General features: G+C 40.9%; 4 protein-coding genes and 1 long non-coding RNA gene across 6 annotated transcripts; 2 read left to right on the top strand and 3 right to left on the bottom strand.

Moving 5' to 3' along the window:
• Positions 1 to 263: 263 nt before the first annotated feature.
• LOC121467858 lies at positions 264 to 17,838 on the bottom strand. The gene is made up of 3 exons (XR_005977883.1): positions 16,759 to 17,838; positions 16,349 to 16,672; positions 264 to 1,266 (listed from the first exon to the last, which is right to left on the bottom strand). It is a non-coding gene; the product is annotated as an uncharacterized LOC121467858 (long non-coding RNA).
• Positions 17,839 to 18,843: 1,005 nt separating this feature from the next.
• On the bottom strand, positions 18,844 to 19,956 carry LOC108138619 (early boundary activity protein 1). The gene has a single exon (XM_017260908.1). It carries the CDS (start codon positions 19,954 to 19,956, stop codon positions 18,844 to 18,846), a length of 1,113 nt encoding a protein of 370 aa, XP_017116397.1.
• A 433-nt stretch (positions 19,957 to 20,389) lies between these two features.
• LOC108138620 lies at positions 20,390 to 22,930 on the top strand. Its single transcript, XM_017260909.1, has one exon. It carries the CDS (start codon positions 20,390 to 20,392, stop codon positions 22,928 to 22,930), a length of 2,541 nt encoding a protein of 846 aa, XP_017116398.1.
• Positions 22,931 to 23,760: 830 nt separating this feature from the next.
• On the top strand, positions 23,761 to 24,855 carry LOC108138621 (early boundary activity protein 3). The gene has a single exon (XM_017260910.1). The coding sequence runs from the start codon at positions 23,761 to 23,763 to the stop codon at positions 24,853 to 24,855; it is 1,095 nt and encodes a 364-aa protein (XP_017116399.1).
• Positions 24,856 to 25,284: 429 nt separating this feature from the next.
• Positions 25,285 to 27,128, bottom strand: LOC108138679 (protein ovarian tumor locus). 2 transcript variants are annotated; one of them, XM_041710366.1, is made up of 2 exons: positions 26,998 to 27,128; positions 25,285 to 26,938 (listed from the first exon to the last, which is right to left on the bottom strand). In XM_041710366.1, the coding sequence occupies exons 1-2, from the start codon at positions 27,041 to 27,043 to the stop codon at positions 25,368 to 25,370; spliced, it is 1,617 nt and encodes a 538-aa protein (XP_041566300.1). In that variant the 5' UTR covers positions 27,044 to 27,128; the 3' UTR covers positions 25,285 to 25,367. The 2 variants fall into 2 exon arrangements, with proteins under 2 accessions (XP_041566300.1, XP_017116515.1); XM_017261026.2 differs by having other exon boundaries at positions 25,286 to 26,947.
• Between the last annotated feature and the right edge of the window lie 358 nt (positions 27,129 to 27,486).

A 27,486-nucleotide genomic window follows, 5' to 3' on the forward strand; every position in this document is an offset into this window, starting at 1 on the left:
ATAGGTAAAAATAACATAGCATATAAGAACATTTTTACAAATTGTTTTAACACTTTTTGATGTATAGCTTTTGATTTTTATAACGATTCATTAACGACGTCCAACTTTTAGGTTGTTAAGAATTTAAAAAAAAAAAACAAATAAAAATGCACTTAGCGGTTAGCTTTGAATAACTCATAAACACATGCTATTATTTTATCGTTAAAAAATATTATAAACAGAAATATGTCATTAATCAAGATTGTTTTTTATTGAATTTCATAAAGTGCCTAGGTAAGCAAAATTTTAAACCTTCACACCGCGATTGAAAATATGCCGCTATGTATTAAATAACTATTTTCTCACTGCAACGACTGATAGTTGCAGACTAAGATCCAGGATTTTGGCATTTACTGCCGAGGGAAAGTGAGGAGGATAGTTAAGCCGCCAGCGGATTGGAGGCAATTTTCAATATACAAATACATGGCATCCTGACTGGTGTGGGCATAGTCAACAAACGCTGGCACAAATTGAATATTAAGCCGGCGAATCGAGAGTCGCGAGTCTGGAATCTTGAATCTCTTTTCGAACTACTGACCACTGGTTGATTTTGCAGAAGATAACAACGATCGCGATAAGCGCTCCAGAAGGCGCTTCCTGCCGATCCAAAGTGGCCCGCTGTGGCGTTTGTTTGCCACACGCAATCAATGGATCTGCATTTGGATTGTGTATGTGGTTGTGCATGTGGATGCCCCTTGCTCCCAATCCCAGGCTTCAGCACTTTGATCATCATTTCGACTAATCGGCCCGCTGTGCAGATCCACAGATCCACAGATCCACCGATCCACAGATGCCCAGCTCCAGATCCAGATTCAGATGCAGAGATGCAGATACAAGTACGACGGCATGCATTTCTCTTGTGCCTTTGCAGCTGGGGCTGTTTATCTAGCTATGGCCAGTCGCTTGGCCATGTTGTTAGTCATTTGTTATGAAACAAGTAAAAGGGTCTCTGGTCGGGTCCGAGGATCTCCCATGTTGTGCATATGCATGAGACTCCGGTCCGCTGTCCATTTTGCTGCTGTGTGGCATTTCAACTGCCGGCCAGTTGCCAATTGCCAGTTGCAAGTTGCCATGTGCATGTGCATGTGGGGAATTTCTTAACACGTGTCACCCGGCTCCACTTGCCTTTAACAGCCGACGATGGTTAATAGATTCCAGGCATCTGGCTGTTTAGCTGAAAGGCCTTTTAATCAGATGCTCACAATCTATTTGGGTATCTGCTGTAAGCTGCAATAACAAGGTAGAAAAAATATAAGATAATTTTTTAATTATGGATGTGGACTTATTATTGATTTAATAATTCAAAATTACTCTTTTAATTTTTTTAAATCGGAAAACGATATCTAAAGCTGCCTTTAGACCGATTGAATAATTGAGTTGAAAATCGTCATAGATTCAATGTTTTTAAACATATGTACATATACCTAACATAAGATGTTTTAATGAATATTTAATTTTAGCAATTGCCAGGGTTTTGACACAAAAACCAAGTTTTTAATGTGTTTTTTGTGATCTTTGTCGATTTTTCAAACAAAATAATTTCTAAAGAGTCTTTTTGTTGTAACTTTGCCAAAATAAGACCCAAAGTCAAAAGAGTTGCTATTTTGAACAGCTAGCAACCTATACCATCCGTCCCCGATCGATTTAAAACAATTAATTTTGTTTTGACACAATAACCGAAGTTTGCTTTCTTTCTTGCTATTTTGTAATTTGTAAATAATTTTACTTGAATTAAATTATACTAAATATTTACATACATCCCTTGTAATATGTAAGAACGAGCAGACAAAACAAAACGCTTAACGTTAGTCGTCAAACAGACGAGCTTAAGCGCCATCTAAGTATCACAACAGGAACTACGAAGCTTTTTCTAACCATTCTAAACTGGTTGGACTCAGTGCTAAAATATATTTTAATATAAGAGTGGTATAAGTATAGTTGAGACAGACGGTCGACTATCGATTCTGATCAGGAATATATATATATTATAGATTTAGAAATGCTTTCTTTTTTTTATTAATTAATTTTGATGGATCACGATTTCTTAAAAGAGTAGCTGCGTACATTATAAATAAAATCGTTAACATCATGTCAACGATTTAAAATATTTTTGGCGCCATCTAAGTATTAAAACAGTTTGAAAGCTTTTGCAAAGCTCAAAGACCAGCTTTATACGTTCTCGAGGCACGTAAAATGTAAGTAAGTATATTCTACATGTAAAATACCATGAACATTTTATTGATTACATTAGAATTTAATTTAGTTTAGTTTTATTTTATTTTATCTAACTATGCTAAATTTTAAATACTACAATTTAGGTGTTTCGATTTAGGAAATTATAAATCATTCTTGATGTGTTTAACCGAATGTCAAAATTGCTCCTCCCGAATACATGCATATGAGAACAAAGCGGTTATAAATCGGCACCCTTCGCAGAGACAGATTAATTGTCAAGAACGACGACTTAGCCCACACCACGGACATTTCCAACAGTAGACACCGGTCACTCGAGTGACGAAAGCAAACGCATATTAGATGAATTAATCAGACTGAAACCCACTACTGGGTTTTCCAAAACGTCATTTTATTACTCTTTGGTTAGCTATTGCAGAGCTCCTGGCTTTATCAGTTGCCACACATGCAAGCTGACTTTTTCATTAAAATAATTTAAGATAATTTGATAGCCATGTAGAAACTTTCATCACTATATATAACTAAGGTCAACAAGCTTATAGCTTTAAGGCATTAAATCGCGTGTATGTCTAATAAGGCGACCAACAAGACACTTAATTATAAGCATAAAATTCCCTAGTGGAATGGGGCCGACTGGAACTACATAAGCAACGGCCATTAGAACGGACAGGTATTCACCGGGCATGCTTTTTCTTTTGATGGGACCAAGTCGTCCCAATTCGACTGCAGGAGAAATTTATACAAATTAGCGGTGAAATAAATTACGCGGCAACGTCTCCTGTTTTCTGTCTCTGTTCCAAGTAAAAGCAAATTAAATTAGTCAACGCATACTGCCCAGAAAAGGAGAAAAACGAGGAGAACCAAAAGGGAAAGCCATTCAGGTAAATGTAAAGAAAATATAAACTCCAGAATAGTTGAAATTTAAATGCCCTTTTATGATTAAAATAAAAATAGAGATTTGAAGAAGTTTAAAGTTTAAAACTTACTACCAATCTATCTATGTATTAGTAAAAAAATAAAACTTACATTCCTCTCAAAATATGTAATTAGACTGATTTTTCTCTACACGTTTTTTTTTCACAAAATATATAATATATAAAAAGGTAGTATTGAATCTGGTTCTCACTATTGCATATTTCGTTGATTTTACAAATTTTTTTCCATATTTTTTAAAGAGTATTCAAATGCCGCTGTTGAGATAAAGAGTGCTTGTGACCTGTCGCCCTTTTTGGTTGTCCGTCTGTCTGTCTGTCTGGGTGTCTGCTTTTTGGGATGAAGGGTTCGCTGGGAAAGCGCATTCATGGCTGTGGATGTCAGCAGCCAAATGGGTACGAGCATCAGCCAAATGCGACATGACAGCTAGCTCGTCTCCCTGACCCAAATGCTTTTTCCCTTTTTTTTCTGGATGGAGTGGTCCGACTTAGGCGGTGCTTAAAAACGCGTAAATGGCAGTCAGTCACATGCTAATTTGCAGCCCCACCCATCCGCCCGAAAACCCATATGCTGGGACAGCTAATCATGCCACTGCCAGGGGCACTAAAATGACAGGGAAAATGCCATGAGAAGTGACGCTAATGAGCTGACATAATCCTATAGGACCGGCGTTGGCGTTGCAATTAAAAATATTTAATCATTATTGGCCGACGCCAGAAAGCCAGGCATTTGATTTTTCTTCTCCCCCTTTTTGTTTTTCAATTTTTTTGTCTAAAATATTCCTTGGTCGATGGTGGTGACAAATTAAGCCGATTGACTGGGACTTTCGCTTTCGTGCCTCGTTTGATCCTCTTTGGAGTGGCCCTTGAAAGTTTCGCAAAATGAGTTTTTAATGCGGAGGTAGAAAAACGGAAATCTTTTGCCCAGCTTATCGTCTGATCCCGCTGCCAGGGAAACTTGAAAACTCAGAGCAAAAAATTAAGACCCCAGCTAGACCGACGTCCCACGTCGTTGGCATGCTAAATGCCTGTTTCGTTTATTCATACGCCCCGTTGGCCGGCCTCAACTTCGACCCCGAGCTGACCGGCCACTCGCCATAAAAATGCTCATTACAAGCGCGCCAAATTTTTATTGTTGCATACATTTGCCGGCGCACTTGAGCTGCCTTTCGGGACTGCCCAGAAGTCGAAGCAAAACTTATTTATGTTGTACACATATTTGCCAGCAATTTGTGCCGAAATACATATACTCGTACATGTATAAGCTAACTGCCGGCAGTCTGGCTTTGTCTGTCAAAACGCTGTTCAATGCCGGGCGGAAGGCCGATAACCTCATTATTCATACTCCTTCTGGCTGATTGTTGTACTTTGAATATTTGATTAAGAGGCAAGATTTTTTATTGCCAGCCTATTTACCCTTAATTGAGCGTGATAAAGACGAAAATTGTAGAGCACGCACACTAAAAGATAAAAAAAGTAAAAGTTTGAATTTAAATTGACTTACTCTTTTCTGTGCTCAATACAAAAGTTTGAATATATATGCAGATATAAGAAGTCTCGGTATAACCTAATAAAAGCTAATTAAATTTCATAAAGCCTTCAAAAATATCGTATACAACCTCTGTGTATTATTTCGAACAATACAATTATCAGTGACAAAGGAAGTGAACCTGGCGAACCCTTTTCATAGAGCAATTGTTCCCTTTGGCAAGGGAACAAATGTTGAGCCCTGACCTGAATTGCATTTCACCTTTTCCCCCAGCTCAGTTAATAATTGAGTTGATTTTGCCCATTTGCTTTTCACTTTTTGGACAGCTCATGTCCAGGCAAACATTTCCATCGAGCATATTTCCAATTATTTTGCCACTTTTGTGTGCCAAAAGGGTTTCGCCCTGTCTTATTCTGTTTGCCCAAAGTATTGTCCCTCTGGCAAAGTGGCCAGCAGACAGGGATTCCTTTGGGCTGGTGTATATATCATTTTCTTGGCAAATAAACTTAGAGGAATTTAAGGAAAGCAAGAAAAAATTTTACCTGGAATGAATCTTAAATGCGTTTAAGGAGAGCAAAAAAAAAATATTACCTGGAATGAATCTTAAATGCGTGTAACGTAGTGAAACACACATGAAAAAATATTTTTGAATAAAGGGGGTACTTTATGGACTAAAACATGTAATCGCCTGAAAATATTTGAAAATTTTTGAGTGCTATTAAAGTTAAGAATTCGATAATATTTCATTTAATTTAAAATTACTCCGAAATTTATACATGTACTTTAATACAACAATAATAGTTTGAAGTAGTTTGCTTATTATATAAAGAACATTTTTTTTATCAATTTATAATTGTTTTAATATTGTAAAAAGTACTTCAAACATATTTTAATATGAAACTGATTTTATTGCGATTTAAAAACAGCTCAAACTGATTTTACGACACGGATTAGTTACCTTTGAGAATATATGTATTTAGCTGAGTGTGCACAACTGTGTGCTAAGGCTTTGTGGGGATTTTTTGCATAGTGGCATGCACATTAATTGAGCCACTTGGGGCATGGCCTAATCAGCACACGCATAATGAGCACAATTAAAGGACAAACATAATTACAAGTGAGCTCTGCCCGCACAGAGCAAACAAAAGAGCAAAGACTGGGCCAAGAGCGGGCCAGAAAAGGGGCAAACAAAGGGCCTGGATCCCCTGGCCAGAAACAAACACGAAAAGAAAGCGAATCCTGTGCAAACTGGGCAAATGAAATTAACAAATTTCGCTAGGGCATGCACAAAAGGCGAATCCTGGGCGCAGGACTTGAGCCCTTCTTATTTACGTATGGCAGTCACACAAAGCGATTTCATCTCGGCGCTCGATTACACACCAGATTGGGGTTGTGTGGGGTTTTCGGTTCGGTTCGTTTTGGTCCAGGTTTTGGTTTGGGCTGTTAAATGCGGTGATAAATGAGTTAAGGTAATGCGTTACATGCGATGCTACTCCCGGGATACTCCAGCACGCGCGTCTCTAATGAAATCATTTAAATACACCCACTCGGGCTACCTCTCGCCCAGAATCACATCCCACATCCACTGGACCACCTACAGTCGACCTCCTATTCCAGGAAGTCTGTGAATGGGATTTGTACCTACCACCAAAACGTGCCAAAGCTCTGAGTCGACGTAGTGGGTGTGGGGCCACTTTGACTGTTGTGGTTATAACCAGAAGCATTTCCCATATCTTGTCATCGCCAGTGCATAGCTTTGTCCAAAGACAGGGCCTTAATTAATATTCAAAAAATTAATGCAGGCAGCGAAAAAATTAGGAAAGTGTGTTTTACTAGGAAATATTTTAGCAATGTTCCGTTGAACAAAAAATTGTTTAAGGGTAAATAAGAATAGTTAATTTACTATTTTTTTAATAACACAAACTTGCCTCATTCCATTTGCTTTTAATATTATTAAATAAACATATTATTTAAATAAACAGCCAGGAAAAAGAGACTTTCCAAAAACAAAATGTCACAAATCCTGTGCATCGTTTATCCTGCAACTGCAACATTTTAGCTCAGCCACATCCATCATCAACATATCCTTCCATCTCCCAAAACTTCACTAAACCACATGCGGAGGGGGGTAAATAAATTTCAACCGTTTTAGTGCAGGCGCAGCTGCCTTAAGGACACTCTCGTCCCCCGGCTGTTGACTTCGATATATCAAGGCAAATGTCGAGCAGCGTGTTACTTTGTTCAACACTCCTCAGCTCATCCACATGCATACGCAAACACGTGTACATATGTATATCAGGGACAGAGGCAGAGGCAGAGATGGCATTTCATTTTTTACGGCCAGCAGCACTTACGCACCAGCGCGCAAAAGGGCTGGGTGTCGCTGGATATATAGTATAGTAGTTCATTACTGCAGTTGATGGTTTTCCAAACTCTGGGTCGCTCATAAAACAAAAAAGCGGAGAAACTACGCAATATGCTAACCAGGCGCAGATGGAAGGAAAGGTCCCTTCATTTCACACCCATAAATAATAAACTGGTTGTCTTTTATGGAGAGGGCGACGAATGCGACAGCTGCTCTTAATTTGCCGTGTCATTTGCAACACTTTTATGATTCAATTCCACCGACAGTGTCTCATCGCATAAAAAGCCAGAAACGCCTGCATACACAATCCGTCTGAAGAGGGCCTGCCAATTAAGCCGAGGCGTCATAAACCTTAAACTCCCCTAAAAAACACCCTAGTCTGCAGGCCTCAGTCAACAAAGAGGAGCAAATGTTTGCAAAAACTGGAAAAAGAGGATAGCAAAAGCCGAGCAAGAACCGCAGAAAAGTTTTGGGGGAACGGAAAGCGGCAAAATGTTTGAGCAAAAGATAAATTCGCCCAGGGCTTTCAGAGTACTGCAGGCTAAGCTTCCGTTTCCGCTGCATTTTTGCATTTGCGGATTCGACCACGCCCCTTTGGTTTGCAATGCAAATGTTATCAAGTGGCGTTTAAGCGGGATTGCATAAATTCTGGCTGCCATTGAATTATGCGATCCTGTGCCGGCATTATGCACCGGCATTTAATTTTAATCAATGCTCACCCCCGTACACTTTTATTTATTTACATTAATCACACTTAAATTGGTGCCACTAATTGATTTATTATAGCTGTCATCGTTTTAACCTTTAATTAAGGACGGGAGCCGGCTGACAAATTGAAAAATGAAATGAACACTGAAAATGCAACACTTAACAAGCCGCTTACATGCCCGCTGACATTTATTGAGCATGGGTAATTGCAAATGCAAGCGCAGCTTGTCGTTGGATCGCAAAAAAAAAAGTATCTGTCTGGCTCATTATTAAATTATTTTCAATTTTGCTTTAAAAGTTTGCAACATGTTTTTGACATTGAAAAAGGACCCACGTGTAAACATATAAAAAATGTATATTGTTTTTTTATAACTAAAAGCTTGCTGTCTGCAGGGATTCAATTTTTTATATTTAAGCGAAACCGTATGGTTATTGTTCTGTTAAATTAAATCTGCGAATATAAGCGTCTCTTTTAGCAGATGCCAAAAACAAATGCAATGCCCAGCATGAAAAACAATAAAATATTTTATTCAGTTTCAGTTTAAGCCAAATGGCTTCAACTAACTGTATTTGTTATGCCTCTTTAAGCGCATACAAAAGTCAATCATGAATAACCATTTTAACTTTCATAATAAAAAGCTCAACGTATTAAGCTCCTTTGTGCAATTCGTAATTCCCGCACACACAAAAATTCAAAAGAAATTAACCCAAACGAGGGTTTCTTTTGCCCAAGGCTAGCATGGCGTATGCGTGATATTTTCTGAGCGAACGAGTGCGTTGATTGAGTTGAATAAATTATGGTTGCATGTTGATTAACTGCAGCCCAAACAATCCCGCATTGGTAATTAAGTTGTGGACTGAAAAGTGTCCAGCAATGAGTTGAAAACATAACGAAAGTTTACAACTTTGGCATTTTAATAAGCTGTCAGCAGCCATTAGGGCAAAATAGCGGCCATTAAACCTAGCAAAGGGTTCTAAGCCGCTTTCTAAAGTATAGAGCAGCGTAAAAGGCTGTCCAAAAGGGTGTATTAAAAGGTGACTTCAAAGTGTTGGGTCAAATTAATGTGCCAACTTAAAATTCTTTGAGCGATTGAAGGCCGGAAGAGGTTTAATGTCAAATCGTTTATTTAATAATTAAAATGCTATGCATAGGTAAGCACATGGATTTAAAGTTTTTAAATTCCTGCATTTTAATTATGTGAATTCGCAGAAGAAGCCAATATTCTAATTTCATTTTTGCATTTTCCTTTTTAATTGACAGTTTCGAGAGTGATTGATGTTTTGCAGTGGACCCATAAGAGGTCAATTTAATTTCGCCGGACACCTTTATTGTTTTAACCCTCGAGTCTGTCCCTGACATTTCGAACAAAGAAGCTTTATCTTCATCCATTTCCGAGAAGGAAAATAGTCGCTGACACCTCTCTTGATTGCCATAAAATCCGTTGGATAGTCGATCGATATGCACATGGAAATTATACGGAAGAGCCCCCGCCCCTCCTCACTCTCCGCAGAAAACTTGGCTTCAGCTCAGCTTGCCGATGATGTCCTGTGTGTGCTGGCGATGAAAAATTCATAAAAAAAAATTCCCGTAGTTGGGAGCGGAGGCTATACAACCCCTGATGCATTAAACATTGACACCTCTGAGATGGTTCCAGGTTAATCAACTTAACGCACTCGCATAATACGACGAAAAGTTTAATTAAAAGCTTAATTAATGAGAGGGGTTGCAGACGACCCATTGGCCTTACTGCCACGCACATGCTAGCAATTAAAATTAAAATTTTATGCCAAACTAAGTAGCAACTCAAGGCAGCCGCGGCAGGCACACGAGCCATTGGCCTAAGCTGGTGTCGTGAATGCGGCTGGCAGCTAATACCAACGTTCGCTCAACGGGGCGTATGCATAATAATTCGAATTTCTTGCATACCCGACACTGGCACAGGTCGCTGATGTAATTAATATTAATTAGCCATTTGCATGCAAATATTGTGGTGCATTTGGCCAAGAAAGTTCTGAAATGTTTATACATTTTGTTAAAAATGGGCTTAATGAAATAATCATCCTTATTTAATTTACAAGTAACTCTTCGATATTCTTTTCCTTTTGATTTTGTTTGCCTTTAGAGCTGTGTCCTAAATATTTCTCTTTTTTTTATAAACAATTTTTGTTTTCTTGGGAAAATGTTTTAAAATCCCTCTGTTTTCTCATTGGACTATCGCTACGATATGATTTTTTTTTTGCCAAGCTAGTGAAAAATTCTGCCCTGATTTCTATGAAGTTTCTTTGTGAATTAGCTCGTCAGAATGTTTTTATTGGCTCAATAAATTGCCGAAATTCCTTTATATCATCTACCGTGCCATCTCAACAGGATGTCATCAGAAAAAATAGCAAGAAAAAAGCCGCAAGAGAGCTTCAAGGCCTGCAGTGCTGGGAAATTTTTTGTGTACATTCGGACGGATATTGAGTTCGAATCGGAATCGAGTTGGATCAGTAAGCGTATCTGTGTCAGCTCAAGGGCCTGTCTGTCTGCCCATTTCGTTTTGACCAAACTTTGGGCCGCACTTTGGCCGGGCAAAACTAATTTTGCTGCTGGCTTGTCGCGCAAATCTCCTCAGAACTTTCGATTCAGGCCCAACTGGAGCGTAGCGTATACGACGTGTTGTTCGAGCGCAACGAACAGTTTTTACTTTGGTTTTTTTGCCACCTCTTCCTCCTGAAATTGTTCCCTGCACCCGCCTGTTATTTGCCACTGTTGCTCTCAAGTTTCTTGGAGTTGTTTTTGTCTGCAATTCGACGTTTTTGCTACGGTATTCTTGTCTATTTCCTATCGCTGAATATGTGTTATTCCAAACCTAATAGATTATTTTGCGCTTTGCTGGAGAAATTGGTTTCCTTTTTTGTCGAACAAACCTTGAGTTATGTTGTTTCGGCTGTCGGAAGTTGAGTACACTGGTAGAGTTTGTTTTTGCAAGGGGTTTTTACGTGCCGTTTTTATATTACGAAATATAGAATCGAATATTCTTATGAAGGCGATCAAAAAACTGCTTCGAGCTTACAGCTCTTTTTTAAAACGATAATAATTGTCTAAGAGATAAATAATTGAGTTATTATAAAATGAATTTCGTTATTATAAAAACCTAACGAAAATTGTACTAAAGATCAGTTAAATCCCGCGATAGCGTTTTAATGATTTTACTGAAGACTTACACGAATAAAAATGGCATCTTAATGTCTTAACCTTTTTTAGCACCGCTTGCAAGTGCAATATAAGATTTTTTAACATAACGACGCTTGCTTAGAAGTAAAAACCTCGTAACTTATAACTGAAATATTTCCCATTTTGGCCATGTCTTCGACATAAATATGCGAGAAGTTTTTGCCAGGCAAGCTGGATTCCCTGAGACTTCCTGCTGCACATCTGGTCCATTTCGCCCCGGCATTTCTGCTTATGCTGTGCGATTTCCCCGTCGAAGCTAAGCCAAGCATGCGAGACAGGTTACGATTTAGTGTTACCTGGGCCACACCCCCACGTTGAGCAGCCGTTTTTTTGTGCAGCCGCCCAAATTAATAGCTAATGAAGCGCATGGAGCGCAGGTGATTGCAGCTGAGAGCCATAAAAGTCAAGTATCCGGGCGGAGTTTAACCGAGCAGCTTCCTGCCCCTGGCTGCACGCCTCATTTGCTGCACAAACACATCTGCCCACGCCGCATCCTGCCGCGTTCATGGCCAAAAAGGGAAGTTCAAGCAAATAAAAATCACATAAATTTTTGGCTGCCATCAGCAGCAGGAATTGCAAATGCAGCGCACTGCAATGATTTGTATCGATGCAATGTACTCAGTGTAAATACCAGACATGGTAAATTTCTTTTGACTTTTACGGTCACGAACTTGAACTTGAAGTAAAAAGTATGCTTTGCATTCCAACACTCGATAAAGCTGGCAAAGAAAGAGCCCACTGAGTCGTGACCTGGCCAAATGCAAATATATTTAAGGTCATTTAGGAGGAAATCAATCAATTTGCGTAGCCTTGACAAGACATACAACATTTAACTGAAAGGGATATAAATATTTTTATTTAAATGCCAGGGAAATAAAATAAATAATTTTAAGGAAATATATTTAAAAATGGCAAGCATTACTTAGCCCCAATTTTTAAAATGAGTTTATTAAGGTCAGTGCAATAAATTACGTTTAGATCGAACGTTTCGCATAGAATTATTTAAATGAATTCATTTATCACTGTTTGCTTTCTTGTCTCTCCGTATTGCTGGCATTTGCACCGCCCGTTTAATTTCATTTACAAATCAAACGTCAAATCATTTCACATATCAATGCATTCCATCAGGCTCAAATGTTGTCGTTTCCTCTCGTTATGGCCCTCTTAATGTATAGAACACCCCCTGGGCCTTTGGGCTTTCTGCCTTCTTTCGGTATTCAAATATGTCAGGTCGCCCCTTATTGATTACATTGCCAAACAATTCGGAGACACATTTGGACTTATTGTTGCGCCCATTTTGCGCTTCATTTAACATCGCCTGTCTTTGGGTACGGAAAGTGTTTAAATGCCGCTTCCGTCTTGTTTTCCCTTATTCCCCTTCCAGTCGGATGAAGCTACCCACCCTCCTTGCCGATTTGAAGATGTTGTCTTTCATGTTTCAGTTTAATATTTGAAAACATACACGAGTTGTGCGTATTTTATTGATTTTCATTTACGAAAGTATTCACAAAAATTGGTTTCTGATGTGTTTTTTATGATTGTGTATTCCTCATAGGATATCTTGCCTTGGGTACCTCGTAAAAACATTCATTTGCCTCTGCCAATGGGATAAATATACACTTCGTAGGTTTCATCAGGTTTTATTTAAATTATCAAATATTTCTAATTTTTTTTAAATAATTTATAAAATATCTATTAAGTTTTAAGAATGTTTAATAAAAATAAGCGGATTGAATAAGAATTTTGTATTCTTTAACTTATTAATTTCTATTTTTCAGCTGGAAGCTTTTGCAATTTATCCCACTGTGCTCGTTAGTCGCCAGTTTTTGAGTGTTTCGCCTTTTCAGACAAATTAAATGCATTAATAATGCATGAAAACATGTAAAAATATTGATAAAGTCGCGCTCAATTTTCGCAACATTTCCCACAGCTACCAAAGGTGGTCTTAGCACTTCAAATGTGAGCAATCGCACGTGGCGTACGCGGCGTATGCGTAATTTTCGCATAATCATGCGGTGTCCCAAGCTATTGAACACACTCGCACACTCACAGCAATAAACCTGTCAGAGCGGCATTAAAAGTAAGTCTCTAAATGTTATTTACACACACACACACACCCAAGGACAATCAGCGGGAAAAGGAAGGAAACAAAGGATCTGCAATGGAAGGAGCATCGCAGAAATGTACACAGAAAACAATTTTACGGTCTTTGAAAGATTTAAATGACTAACATGAATAATGATTAAAAATCAAATGACTAAACATAGGATACAACCATACATTTATTTTAAAATTATTTGGTATTTTGTTAACTGAAGTTAAAAAACTGTTATAATAACAGAAACACATGAAAATTACATTTTTCCCTGTATAGACTTCAATTTGGGTTAGTTTTTGTTTCTCTATCAGCAGATCGTAAAAATTAAAATGATTACCCAAACTTTGTCCGCTGCACGTGTAAAAGTTTTGTCATTATGTTGAGTAGCGCTGTCGTTAATGGGTTTCCATATGTGGGCGAGACGCTCTCCCTTGAATAAAAAGAAAAATCCAACTCTTGTGTGCCCCAGCAATCCAATTGCCATTGAGCTTTAATTTACAGCAGCGAGCAAATTGTCGTCATTCGCCTGTCGGTGGCTCAGCGCATTTGTATTGCCATATATCAAAGGTCCACAAAGTATTTCGAACTATTTTTTATTGTTGCCCGCTGTGAGTAAAAGCGTAGTTAACTTAATGAACACGTCCCATTTGCAGACAATGCCAAGCAGCAAATGAACTTTGTGTTCAAACAATGCAGCGGCAATATAAAGCGTTTGTTTGTCATATAACGTCAAAGACAGTAAAGACGATTCAGCCATCAACGCATATCTGCGACAGTCTTGAGCGATGTTAACTTCGCCCTGTTGGCTACAGTGCAAATTGAGTGAAATAGAACAGCTGTGTTTGTTATGCTCTGTTAGCGACCACGAGGCGTATGAGCTATTTTAGTTTACAGAAGTTATTTCACACTAACATTTAAATATCACATTCTTTGAATGTGTTATTATAACATAAAGTTTAAAACTATTTAAATCACTATAACATTTAAATATCACGTCATTTATGACATAAAGTTTACCGCCTGTATTATTGTCTATGATTAAATCTTAATTTGTTTTGCACAACTTTCAAACGATTTGTGTTTTATACCAGCATATTGGTGCTGTTAAACAACTTTTTGAAACAATTCCCCTTGGCTTTTGAAATGAAATGTAGCATGGCCCAAAAACCAACCATTTCTCATTTCCCGTTTTTCCGGCGTCCAGAAATGTCTATTATAATCGAAACTTTTTATCGGCGCACTGCGCACTTGGTGAAACTTTTGCATTTCGCACAAGCTTGAAATTAGTTTGCTCTGGCGGGGAAATGTCCTGCGGCTACTTGACGCATTAGCGAGCTACGAACGCTTTTACATTCGTGGCCATAAACATCATAAAATTCCGTAATTGAAACCAGCATCGTTTGGGGTAAACTCCAGTTCCCCGAGTTTAGTTTGTCTTTTGTCGAGGCAGCTGATGAGATTTGGGCGAACAACAGCTTACCTGCCCACCAATTACACTAATTATCATCACAATTAGCTGGCTAACTTTGCTTTTGTTCAGACTCGCATTGGCGTATTTATTATTCAGAGACTGGACTCAAAACTTTGCTACAATTTGCCTGGTTTATGCCAGGCATTGTTATGAATCAACATTAATGTTTAAAACTACAGAGTTTTCGCCTTTGCCTTTTGCAATAATAAACTATTTATATTTACCTGAAATACAAATATGTTAAAATGAAAGTTTGCCTTTTAGTTAAAACAAATCTACCTGAATTTCCGCTGCATAAACTTAATTCATTCGTCTCTTTTGGCTTGAATGGTAACAAAAGCAAACTTTTAATGAAATCGAGTTTATACTTTGCAGGCATGGCGAACTCTCCTGCTCGCAACTGAATCACATGTTCCGAAAATTTTGAACAATATTTCACTTAGCAGCCACTAAGCAACGGATGCAAATGGAAAAGTTGACTTGCCGGCATGCAAGTCGCCTGGAATGACTTTCGTCGCAATCCTTTGTGGCTGCTCGTCAAAAAGGAGTCCCAAAATAACACGGAGCCCGACTGACGAGGCGACTATGTCCTGGTCCCATAGAGTAAACACAATTCAATTAACTCTGCGCTCGTTGTCGTTCGGTTTTCGTGGGCATTGTTGTGTGAAGGCACCGGCACCGGCGACTCTAGAATAACTGAAAACGACAAGCCGATGATGGCACATTGCCAAAGGCAGTGGATGAGGAGATACACAGGGACAAATAGCTAAATCACTTACAGATAGTCAATCCAGTTGGATTGGTACCTATTAATTGAGAGCTTATGTATGCCAGAAAAATATATAGTTTCTCAAAAATTATTATGACGCATGCAGGCTTCAAAATTTCAAATAGTTTATACATTTTAAGTAATTATAAACCATCTCTGTGACAAGCAACATTTATATTTGTATTAAACAAATTTCGATAAAACCATTTAATTAAATCTTTTTAACTTAAGTACCCCTAATTTACTTTCTACAAGATTCTCTATTGTTTTGGCTAATATCTATTTAGTCTTGAAAGAATGTAATGCCTTTCTCACCAAATTTTTTTGAGTGCATTTGATGCAGTTTCTGGAGGCAAGCAACAAGCCACAGGAGCAGCTACAATAAAGCGTTTGTATTATTAAAATTTTCATTTGGCGGCCTACCCTGAAAATAAAGAGACGCCTAATTGACCTTTTTCGGAAAAAAGGCAAATCCTTAGCTCAAAGTCCGGAAAGAACAAATTCAATTGTCTAGTTGGACTTTCCTACCTCGCCCTCAGCGTTAAATAATTTCTGCTACAGTTCATTAAGGGACTCGAGTGCCATCGTCAAGCTCTACGCTCCAACCACTCAAGCCAATGGCGATAATAACTATTGTTTGCTTAATGAGCTAAATGCTGAAAAACTTTGACTTAACCGAGCACAACAGGCGTCAACGTTGCGTTCGCTCATTCATCATCTGCAAGAAATCCAAGCAAAGCAGCAGCTGAAGTGTAAATGTCATTGTCAGCTCGGTTGGGCCAAATCGAAGGGCAGATGGCGGTGGCTGGTCTAAAGGGGAGTTTATCCTGTCGTGGCCTTTGCCCATACTCCTGTACTCAACGGGGTATGCTAATTTTTTTTTTAATTTAAAGCTTTTTTTTACCTACACCAACAGTAATAATAAGAAGATTGTCTTAGTCTCAAGTTTACTAGTTCTCCAGTAAATGTAAAAATTGTTCAATTTTAATGTTGCCTTAACATAAACATAAACATTTTGATGCTTATCATGCGATTATACAAAACTTGAAAATAAATTCCATATTTACCTTCTCCGTCAGTTTTGATTTAGTCCTTTACCGACTAGCGACTACCGACAGGATATTCATGTCTCCATCCAGATCCTTGGCATCATCGTTACTTGTGTTTCTTATTGCTACTTTTATTGTACGACACAGCGGTTGGGTGGAGTCATCGTCATCATCATCGTCATCGTCAGAGGAACAGGAGCAGGACATCCAAGGGATGCGATGCGTGGCTGTGGCACTGGAATGGAGACGCACGACTGCCGTTGACACTTCGCCAGAGGAAAACCAGCACAAAAAAACTAGGGTTTTCCGAAAGGGTAAACGGCAAAGCCAAGTCTGCGGGATCTGCGGGAGTGTGACTTTGATTTTTGGTTCGACTTATGTGGGGGGAAGGGGGAAGAAGGAAGGGGGACTTTTCAGCTGGGTCTTACCTTCGAGTAATGACTTCATTTTCCGCCGCATACATTTCCAGCAATGTCACGCCTGGCCGCGGCGGCTTTGTTTTCTTTTTGCTGCCTTTGTTTTGTTTCTTCACCTTTAAAGTTGAAGCCAAAGATGAGGAAAATCCATTGAAGGTTTTCCCTCCTCTTTGAGTTTTTGCCAAACAAAAACGAACGACGAATACAAACAACTCGTGGAAATTCCTTTAAATTTAATACACTTTTTCTTGTGGCTCTCCTTAATGGTGTTTTATTTTTAAGGGCAATTTGCCGAATGGGTAGTTTGTGGGCTGGCCGGGCCAATTCTTTATATAATGTTTCAATTTGCCATCAGATAGACGGCGATACGATTGTGAGGGCGGTTGTGTGCGTATGATTGATATCAATTTTGCTTTGATGAACGCTCCAAGGAATCGCTACCGAGTTTATTTGTTATACTTTTGGGTCGTCTATTCCTTATACTATTCCCGCCCTTCGTCCTTTCGTTCAAATGTTTGGGAATTACATTTTTATACAATTTCCTCGCCGCAAATTCGAAAGGCAGAGTTTACTTGAGCCCCTGTCTTTGCGGTTTGTGGTCCAGAGGAGGGAAAACTATATATATGTATATGTATGGAATGTTTACATCGGCACACTGGCTGGCATCACACATAAATATGTATATTTAAATCAGTCTGCCTTTTCCCAAAGCATTTGCATATCGAAAATGTTGTACATCACAGGGGAAAAAGAAATACAATATTTACAAACATACATACATACATACATGGGCACAAAAAAAAAGAGACGTTCTCAAAACATTGACACGATTTGGTCAGAGCGACAACCGAAAATTGATTATTCCATTTATTTTCCGACACGAATTTCTTGTGCTGCAGGAATTACTCATCAATTTCATCGTCTTGGGTGCATGTGTGAAAAATGGCCCTTGAATATTGTGAGCTTCCAAGTTGTATTGACTAGTTGATAAAGCGAATAAATAATGCTTTATGTCTGAGAAGTCGATCTTAGCCCAAGCCTTCGACATTGATTGCAGATTTATTTCTGGGAAGCCACACATGCATAGACCCATAATTTAAATGTTTGTAAACTAAAAGAAAAAAAGTTCGTGTGAGGTAGAGCTGGGAAACTATCGATGGTGGTCCCATTCGATATTTTCGATGTTTTGGGAGCGAAAATTCGATACTATCGATTATACCGTTTTTTGTACGATTCTTTATACATAATAAAATTATAAGCAATTTTGAATGTATATATCATATATAGTATATATTTTTTGCAATAGTATTCGAAACTACAATCATTACCTCCAATTTAAGTTAATCTAAAATGCATTATTTTTTGAAAGGTTTAATATTTAATTTTTTTTATTTTTCCTACCCAAAATTCTGCAACCAAGCCTCGTATTTTTTGCAAAGTTAAGTGATGTAAAAAAAATGCCCAGCACCATCGATAGCGACAAAAAACTATCGATTGTTGCTCATTCGATACCTCGATAGTGCCATCGATAGTTTCCCAGCTCTAGTTTGAGGCAATCAAACTTCTATTATTTTGCACATATTACAAATTATCTGTTAAGTTCAATAAGAAATGAAAAAATTCGGCGAAGAGAGTGCGGTTGCTCACCAGGTTAGGAACAAAAATCTTTATAACAAATTTTTGATGCTATTGAATAGGTAAGAATTGGCTACACTTTGCCGTTTTCCTATTCTGCAATTAGAATTTGTGTTTCAGGTGCGAGGATTTTCCCAAGGAGACCAAAAGCGATGATTCCCTGACCCGCTCATACGAATCCAGACATGTTGTGGGTAAGAAAATGGGTAATTTTATTTTAATTTAAGAGCACTGGCTGTTCTCGGCTGAGCCGGGTATAAGTTTACAAGAGAATCGGCTACAAATGGCCATAATAGATTTTAGGGATAATGCAAAAGAATATCCAAACTTGCTAATAATAATTCCAAGCAATCGTTGTGGAAACCCGGAGGAATCAGTCAGTCAGTCAGTCAGTCCCCCCAAGGAAACATCTATGAATTCTTGAAGCTAAGGACATCTTCTGGGATTCTCCTGGGAATCTTACTACTTGGATCTGCGCTGCAGTCGGGACCGTAGCATCTTGTTCTCATCCGCACACTTTGTGGTGATTGCGGTGCGAACTTCGCGCGGCGTCATGTCCAGACTGTTGGTCATCAGGTAGACCAAGTCGGCAACCTTGAGAGGATCGAGCTGCTGTTTGCTGGGACGGGCGCAGTCCCTGAAGGCCGGAGATGGTTTTCCGGATAACGTGTGGTGGGCCAAGGTGTCCCGGTCGAAGATCTCGCAGAGCAACTTGCGGGTGATCGATGGGCCGGTCATGTCCCAGTTGATGGCGCTCAGGCTGACGCGGGATACTTCGGTGCCATTGGGACCGATCATCACCATGGGCGATTCGCTGTCCTGGTCGAACTCGAAGCCCGGACACGGACGCTTGGCATTCGGCGTGGATGTCACGGGTTTCTTGATGCGCTTCCTCTTATTCGTCACTGGTTCCTCGCCAGCTGGCACATAATCCTCGTCATCGTCATCATCCAATCCGATCTCCCCGTCGTTGGTTTTTGGCGTCGAGGTGTTGTGCTCATCGGTTCCATTTCGGAACACGTCGAAGGGCTCCGAACTCTGCTCCTGATCCTGATCCTGCTCCTGCTCTCGATCCTTCTCGTGTGCTTGCTCCTGCTCCTGGTCCATTTCCTGCACCTTCTCGATCTCGATGGTGAGGAGATCCAGGGCCTTGCGCTTGCTGCGCTCCCACTGCTGGATGAGCTTCATCCGGGCCTCATTCACCGCCAGGATGGTGCTCCTCATCAGCTGCGCATTCTCCACATCCTGCACAATGTCTTCGAAGTCCTCCGATCGCTGCGATCTCAGGAGCTTCTCAGCAGCCAGGGTCAGGGTTTCCAGAGTGCTCAGCTTGCCAGTGTCCGACATTTCGATGTGGCGCATGGCGCTGTCGGCAAACTCATTGGCTTCCTGCAGCCGTCGCATCTTGCCATCGTCGCTCTCCTCCTCCGAAAACGAGTGATCCGTCCGCAGGCGGGCGATGATCTGCTCCACCTTTTTCTGCTTCTCGGACAGCTGCACCGTCTCGGGATCGTAGGGTAAAAGGGTCAGGGCGAATTCCAAACGCTGGCGACGATTAATCTGTAAGGGCATCATTGTTGTGAGAAGGTGCTTCACTTAATGGAATACCAATTTGATTTTATTATAGAATAAGATTGAAGGAAATTAATTTTTAGTAAACGGACTAAACATGACCATAAAGATGAGCCCATCATTTATAGTACGCAAAAATTACCCAAGGCAAAGTAATATTTTCCTAAATATTTAAAATAACCCAAGGCAAGTTTATGTTTATCTGAATATATATGCTGTGCTCTATACTATATTACTATATTACTATATTCTTCAATATATATTTTGGAATTTTCTCTACCACTCACCATAGTTCTGTTTGTTGTCCAATTGTAAACTGAATGGTTACTTATAAGTCACGGTCTTATATACCACCCAGCAAACGCTTTCAGGTAGTGCTTCAGATGTGCCATTAAATCATTTTATTACTCTTGCAGATGCTTCTGGTACGGATTTGATGACCTGCAGGTCGGACATTAGTCGTCGTCTACCTGCGGAAAGAGCTTGCAGCTGCGGCTCCATTTCGGATTGCTCGGTAGAAAAACCCTCGTACTTCGAGCATCAAGGAATGGCCACCGTGTCGGAATCCACCCAAACCGTTTCCACCAAGGACATGGCCACTCAAACGGCAATTCAACCGAATTCCAATGGGAACCAGCTGGATAGTAGGATCAGCCGAGATGCATCCACTCAATCTCAGCCAAGACTTCAAGATGCCGAAACACAATCGATTCCATTTTTGTCATTGGACCTTAAGAGTAGTCAATCTCAAACGGAAATTATCGTTCCAGAAGAAACTAAGCAAGACACTGTCCCCAATAAGCCGAAATATAACGATGAAAAAGCTCAGAGTTTTGATAGTTCATTGCGAAAAAGTTTCTTTAAGCGTCCCATGATAGTGGTAAAAAGATGCCTTCCCCTTTCTACCGAATTTACAAATGAAATGCATCAAAGTACATCGGATACAGTGTTAGTTACTTCGCATAAAGAAGATAAGCAGACACAATATGAAAAACCACTTGATGCTAAGTCTTCAGAGCCTTTAAACTCCACCAAAATTCTCGATAGGGTAGTGGAACTGGAAACGAAGTTGAGGAAACAGGAGCAATCTCTGAAAGATTTGCAAGGATCTATGAATTCATGGAAAGCCCAGGAAGGAAATCCCGCTGACTGTAGTCTCATCTTCAAGGCCCAAGCAAAGGACTGCGAATCGCCAAAAAAACCTGCAAACCGCTATCAACCAACACAGAAAAATGATGAGGATGATTGCGAGTACAGTGACTTTTCCAAAGAATTTATCAAAATTTGCTTAAAGCCCGAGGGCACCGATCAAATAAGGTCCCGAAATGATACCCAAAAACCCATTGCTAAACAATGCACTTGTAGAAATGATGCAAATTCTAGAAAAGTTATCGGAAAACCCAGTGCCAGCCAGCGTTGTAAGGATAACCGAAAGGCAATCTCTACACAGTGCGATTTGAATGATAATCATTACAAAGCCAATTGCCGAAATAATACTAAAAAGCCCTTTCCAACGCAGAGCTTAGAGGATACGGATAACTTTTTGCAACAATTCAATCGTGTGTTCCTAAAACCCAAAAACGAAGAATCGATTTGTGACGATTCGAGAAAGATTTCGGAAGAAAATAAAACCCAAAGATCACCTTACTCTGTAAACCCTACAAACCAAAATTTAAAGCAAAAGGAGGTTGACAATTTACTCGATGGATTTGTTAAATTGGCAGCAAAAGCTGAAAACGAAACTCCTCGAACAAGAAGAGTTTCCTCCACATCTTGTTTGAATACAAATAAAAGTCCACAACAATCGCAATCAGAGCAAACTGTGGAAAAGGAGGTCTATCAGTCCTTGATCGAGCAGTTCATACAGCTTTTCACGAAATCCAAGAAGTGTGGCAATGAACAAGATGAGAAAACTAACGCATTTGGTGGACTACTGGTGGAATTAGTTAAATATTTTATCAAGCCCAAGGACCTGGAATCGAGTCCTTGTAAGGAGGAGGATGGAAACAAAAATATCCCCATAACGGAAAGGAAATCTGTTTCGGTTAACGAACAGAAAACTCAATGCAATTGCTCGAAAGCCAAGCGCAATTTTAATTCCACTTCAACGCAATCGGACCTCAAAATGACGGATATGCACGAGGATTTGAGGAGGCGAGATGAGAGACCCGGTAGTTTGGCAAGGAAATCCACAATAAGCGAGATTTACGCTTCCAATGCATCTTTTAGAGAAACTAAACCCACAGATCCGACACCATGCAGATGCCAATTTTGTGGCGACGGCAATTTGCCCGTTCTGGATAGCTTGCTACATGAGCTATTTTACCTTATTGGACCGAGATCCTTCAACGACGTGGTGCTGACCATACTCCGGCATCCGGATAACATCTACCACATAAACATCCGTGAAATGGCCTCGGGTACCGTACTGGGCTGCCTGCTGGCCAATGGAAGGGCCATCAACGAAGCCATCGCCCTGGGACTGTTCGAGGACATCCACACGTTCTGCGAGCTGGACAAGCACAGGGAGCACGATCCCAGGGACTGTCCACTGGGCATAAGCCCCGACGTCCTTTGTCCACGGGAGCGTGGTGGCGACATTCATCCGGATAGGGAGGCCTCCAAAATAAGGGCCATTGAGTTTTCCACTCGAGTGCTGGGAGTTCCCGCCGGACAAGCAGGTCGCTTCTTCTCCCTAACCAACGCCCTCAAATTGGCCAAGAAACCATCCGATCAGAGCGTTGGATGCTCGGAGCTATCCATGGTGTCCCTTCATTGGCGTGGAAGTCCCGGACAGGGTGTTCCTATTGGCCAAGGAGCAGTCACCGGCAGTCACTTGCTTTCCATGAGAAGTTGCGACCGATTTTCACTTGCGGATTTTAGTGAACCGGGAAAGACATCCAGTTTGTTCCTTCGCATAGTTTCTGGCCAGGATCAGGAGGCTCAGGATGATCAGTCCAAAATAGTAAGGCATTAAAGATACTCGCTATAACTTTTGAAAAACCGCTCTTTTTAATTTACTTTTAAAATTTGAATTCCTTTCCAAAAAACCTTTTTCACGCCATTTTTATAAGCTATTTACTAATTTTTGATGTTTACAATTTGTAAAAATTTTAAATTTTTTGTGTAATATTAATAAACAAAATTATTGTATCTCCATTATAGACTTTATCTTTTGTTACTTTATTACTGTGCTACTTTGCTTATCTTCTATTTTTGACAATATCATTTACTTTAGATTTTGGGTTTTACTTTATTGACCTTTTAAAAGTTAGGAGACCCTTTATATTCTTTACTTATTTTATAAACTGTTAGTAGATTCATATTAATTATATAATTTTTTAAGACTACGAAGCAAATCAAAGATATTTTACAAAATTTAATATATATTTCAACCTTTTAAAGGCAAGCATATTTTACTCTTTCCCAAAAATGCAGCACATTTGCAATTCGCATTTATGGCCACTTACTCAACAGCTGCATATTGGGAAAATCCGCACAATCAGCAGGTAATTCTCAATTAGAATAATCCCAGCCATGGCTAGCCCTTGGATTAATCCCTCCTCCCAGGCAGCTGGCATAGATCATAAAAGTCCAGGAAAGATATATATTTAAGGCAGGTAAAATATGTTAGGACCTATAAAATATCTGGCAGCGGGCGAAAAGGCATCAGTTTGCCAAGAACATTGCAGTAATCAACATATCCAAACCATCAAGATAAAGGATAAACTTTAAGACTTGAATTTTATTTACAAAATAAAATTAACTTTGAAGATTATAGATACTCAATAATAAACCTACATTATCATGAGCAACATCAGCAACGACAGTGGACTGGATGACTCCGCTAATTGTGCCGCTAGTGCCAATGGTCCTTTGGCAGCCACTCGGTTGTCCTGGTTCCTGGCCGAAGTGGACGATGGCTCGATGACGAGTGGGAAACCGAATGGCCGGAGACGGCTCTGCGTGCTCCACTCCATGGAGCTGCTGGAATCCGATGTGTCGGACAAGTACATAAGCCGCTTCGTGGAGTTCCGGGTCAATGGCATGGTGGTGGAGGCCAAGCTCATCCTGGCGGCGGACGAGAGGCGTCTGGTGGACGCCGCCCTGCTCTCCATGAGCAGGGAGGAGCGCGAGGACGCCAGTGCCCAACAACTGCTGGTGCAATACACCGAAAGCGATGAGGCGGGCGGAGGCGATCGACTCGTCCAGAAACTGGTCTCCCCCAACAAAGTGATGTGGATGAGCACCAAGCCCGAGCTGAAGGGCAATCCCCTGGTGAGCCTGGCTCCCGGATGTATTGCCCATGTGCTGTACGCCTACGAGCAGCGGGATTACATGGAGAAGATGCTGCTGCACCTGAAAGCGCGCAGCTTTGACCTCGCCTTCGATGACAACTTGGCCACCGAACCGGAGGCCATGACCGACGACACCTGGATGCTGGTGCAGTACAGCCCGGAGCCGGAGACGGTGGTCTACCAGGTGGTGCAGTACAGGCAGACGGTGTGGCGCAAGGAGAATCTCTTCAAGGACGTGATCGCCTACATCCAGCCCCCGGTCAGCGACGTCGTCCTGCAGGCCGTGGTCATCAGCTATGGCCAGGACAAAGAGGTCCAGGCGGCCAAGTTCGAGGAGCTGCGCCGGTTCCCCTTCGACATTGACTTCCCCCTGCCCGAGGATCTGGACAAGCATCCGGAGCACGGCACCTCCACCGCCCTCTTCGCGCGCACAAGTCTGTACCAGAAGGCCGAGCAGCGAGACTCCACCGGCGAGCACAAGGAGCTGCGCAAAAGTCTGGAGCAGATGAGCGAAAGGGCCCAGGGCGAGGCCCAGATGATCATCGATGCCTTCGACATGGTGGAAAACATCAACAAGAACCTGCAAAGTCGCCTGATCGCATAAACACTTCGAATTCGATTTATATATATAGCCAGTTAAGTTACTTATAAAGTATACAACTTACAAAATTTATACTATAGGCCATCAGTAAATTATTGCTCGTAATCAAAAACTAAAACTGTTTTTCAAATGAATATAATTGAGATATTTAATCAAGCAACATTTATATTTTGTTTACCAAGCTTGCCTTTCATTTATATCCATTATATCGTCTTATACAAAGTACATATTTTATCATTAAGCTTTAGATTACTTCATTGATATTTGTGTTTATTTAAAAAGGAAATAAACTGTGCTCTGTTCTATAAAAAAAGCATTTAAAAACAAATAAAAATTAACTTTGAGCAACATTTGCTTATTTATTATTTATTAAAGAACTTTAAATGACATTAAAATTAAGTCTTTAATTTGAGTTTATAAACATGCATGCATTTGGAAGTTATTTGTTTGGAAATATGGAAATATTATATAATGGTGATTGAAAAAAGTACAGTTGAGCAAAATGTATAAATAATTTAAAACTCTGCAGGAGGCGGGTTAGTATCATTAGCTAACTGGATCATCAAAGGCGAATTGCCGATGAGAACGGGCAGCATTCCAGGCGGAGGACTGGACCCTGGTGGGGCTACAAAAAAGACGGGACCGGGAGGTCGAATCATCAGACGATGGAGCTGTATAAATCTCTGGTCATGTTGCATCATTCCAGGAGGCACAAAAGAAGGCGGTACAAAAACCGGACGACGAATGGCCATTGGTGGCAACATGCGGAACTGAGATTTTGGCGTTGATTCGGGTAAAGATACCAATTGATTATCTTGTACAGGTGGTGGCCGAATCAGTGGTGGATATTGGGTTGGCAACACTTCCGATATCTTATTGTCAGCCGGAACCCCGTTTTTGAAGTCCTGATGTGGCTTGTTGTCCTGACAACGAAACTTTGAGTTGGATGCGTTCTCCAGCTGCAGAAACTGGCGCTTCATGGTGCTCATTTTGAGGAGACCTGGCAGCTTGGATCGTCTTTTGGGATCCCGATCCCAAGGCTTGAACTCACTTGGCGGCAGGGGATGAAGGCTGTCGTAGGGCACGGTCAGAAGTTTACCCTGCCCCTCGACGAACACCTCGCATGCAGAGTTGTCCTTATCGATGGCCTGGATATGGCAAATGCTCAGCTCGCAGTGCAGGTTTGCGTCCAACGCCACTTGGCACTTGGCCCCCACTTTGAAGTCGTAGTCGCCGGTGTAGATATTCAGGGCTTTCGCCTCACGACGAGCTGCAATCAGGCAGCTGAGCTCCACATTGCGATACATATAGGGATTCAATGACTTGGCTACCGTGAAGCAGAAGGGCAGGCAATGATGTTCGAAGATGCGCCGCATGCAGGACACGGGCATGGAGCGAAAGTTCTCCTCGTGGAGCTCCAGCTTCTGATTGTGGAACGGGCACTCCTGGTAGTTCTTCAGGACGCACCGTGTGTGCTCGGGGCGATCCAGCTGGTAACTTCGGCCGTTGCTGCACACCAAACGGATGACATTGGCGCGCCGATCGAACTCCAGGTCGGTGCCCCACTTAAAGGTCTCCGGGTAGAGCATCCAATCCACGGCGAGACTGACGTCCGGCAGGCAAAAGATCCGCTCGTAGAGCATCTTGAAGGCCACGGCCTGGCAAACGGCTGCCGTCTCAATCTCCGACATGGTCAGTACGGAGTCAAAGTGTCCGTGACGGTCCACGAAAATGCGTAGGGTCTCCGGGTAACTATCGCCGAAGATGAGCAGCTGGCCCAGATCGAAGGGTTTGTGGAGGACGACATTGCGGCGGTACAGGTGGCACAATACGCGCAGTTCCAGCAAGGTGCCCGCCGTCCTGGGCTTCTCCAGCTGCAACAGGTACTCGTCGTAGTCCCCCTCCACAAAATTCCGGAAGGAGACCCTCTTGCGGAACATATAGCGAACGCACTCCATGCGCACCTCGTGGTGCAGCATCTGGGTGTCGTACACCTGCTCGGCAATCGCGCGGAACAAGCTGGAGGAGTCCAACACAATGTGCTTCCGGAAGAGAAGGTGCCGCTCCAGAAACCGATCCATCGGATCTGGGGCGGCTATCAGGAATATTGGTTTAGATCCTCAGCAGATTAATTAATTTACTTACTTTTACTGCCAAGCGAGACGGATCTCTTTAAGCTTCCGGACATCATGCTAAGTAAATGTTGCTTTCAAAGATTAACAATTACTTTTCAATTAAAAATGCAGACAATAAGCAAAAAAAAGAAAACTTGCCAAAACCGCGTGGCTGGTAAGGTTGACGTTGCCAGATCGTCGGTAAACTTCCATTGGCAAACGTTGAAATAGGAACAGTGGAATTGAATAAAAAAATACTTTTAATAGGAAGTCAGTCGGTTGTGTGGCAACAATGCAATCACATTTTCATTGAAAAAAGAGAAATAAAGTAAAGATTTAATCTCACAAAATGGAGAATTCGGAGGCCAACCGAAATTTATCTATGGCTGATAAATGTGAGGCTCAATCTCAAGAAATCGCTTTCAAAACTATGGTTATGAATCGCTTCAGGCGCTGATTTTATGTATGTATACCCTATAATAATTGTATTGTCAAAGTTATCGTTATCGTTAAAGTTCTT

Source organism: Drosophila elegans, unplaced genomic scaffold, assembly GCF_018152505.1.
Source record: "Drosophila elegans isolate 14027-0461.03 unplaced genomic scaffold, ASM1815250v1 contig_814, whole genome shotgun sequence".
In the NCBI taxonomy this organism is placed as follows: Eukaryota; Metazoa; Arthropoda; class Insecta; order Diptera; family Drosophilidae; genus Drosophila; species Drosophila elegans.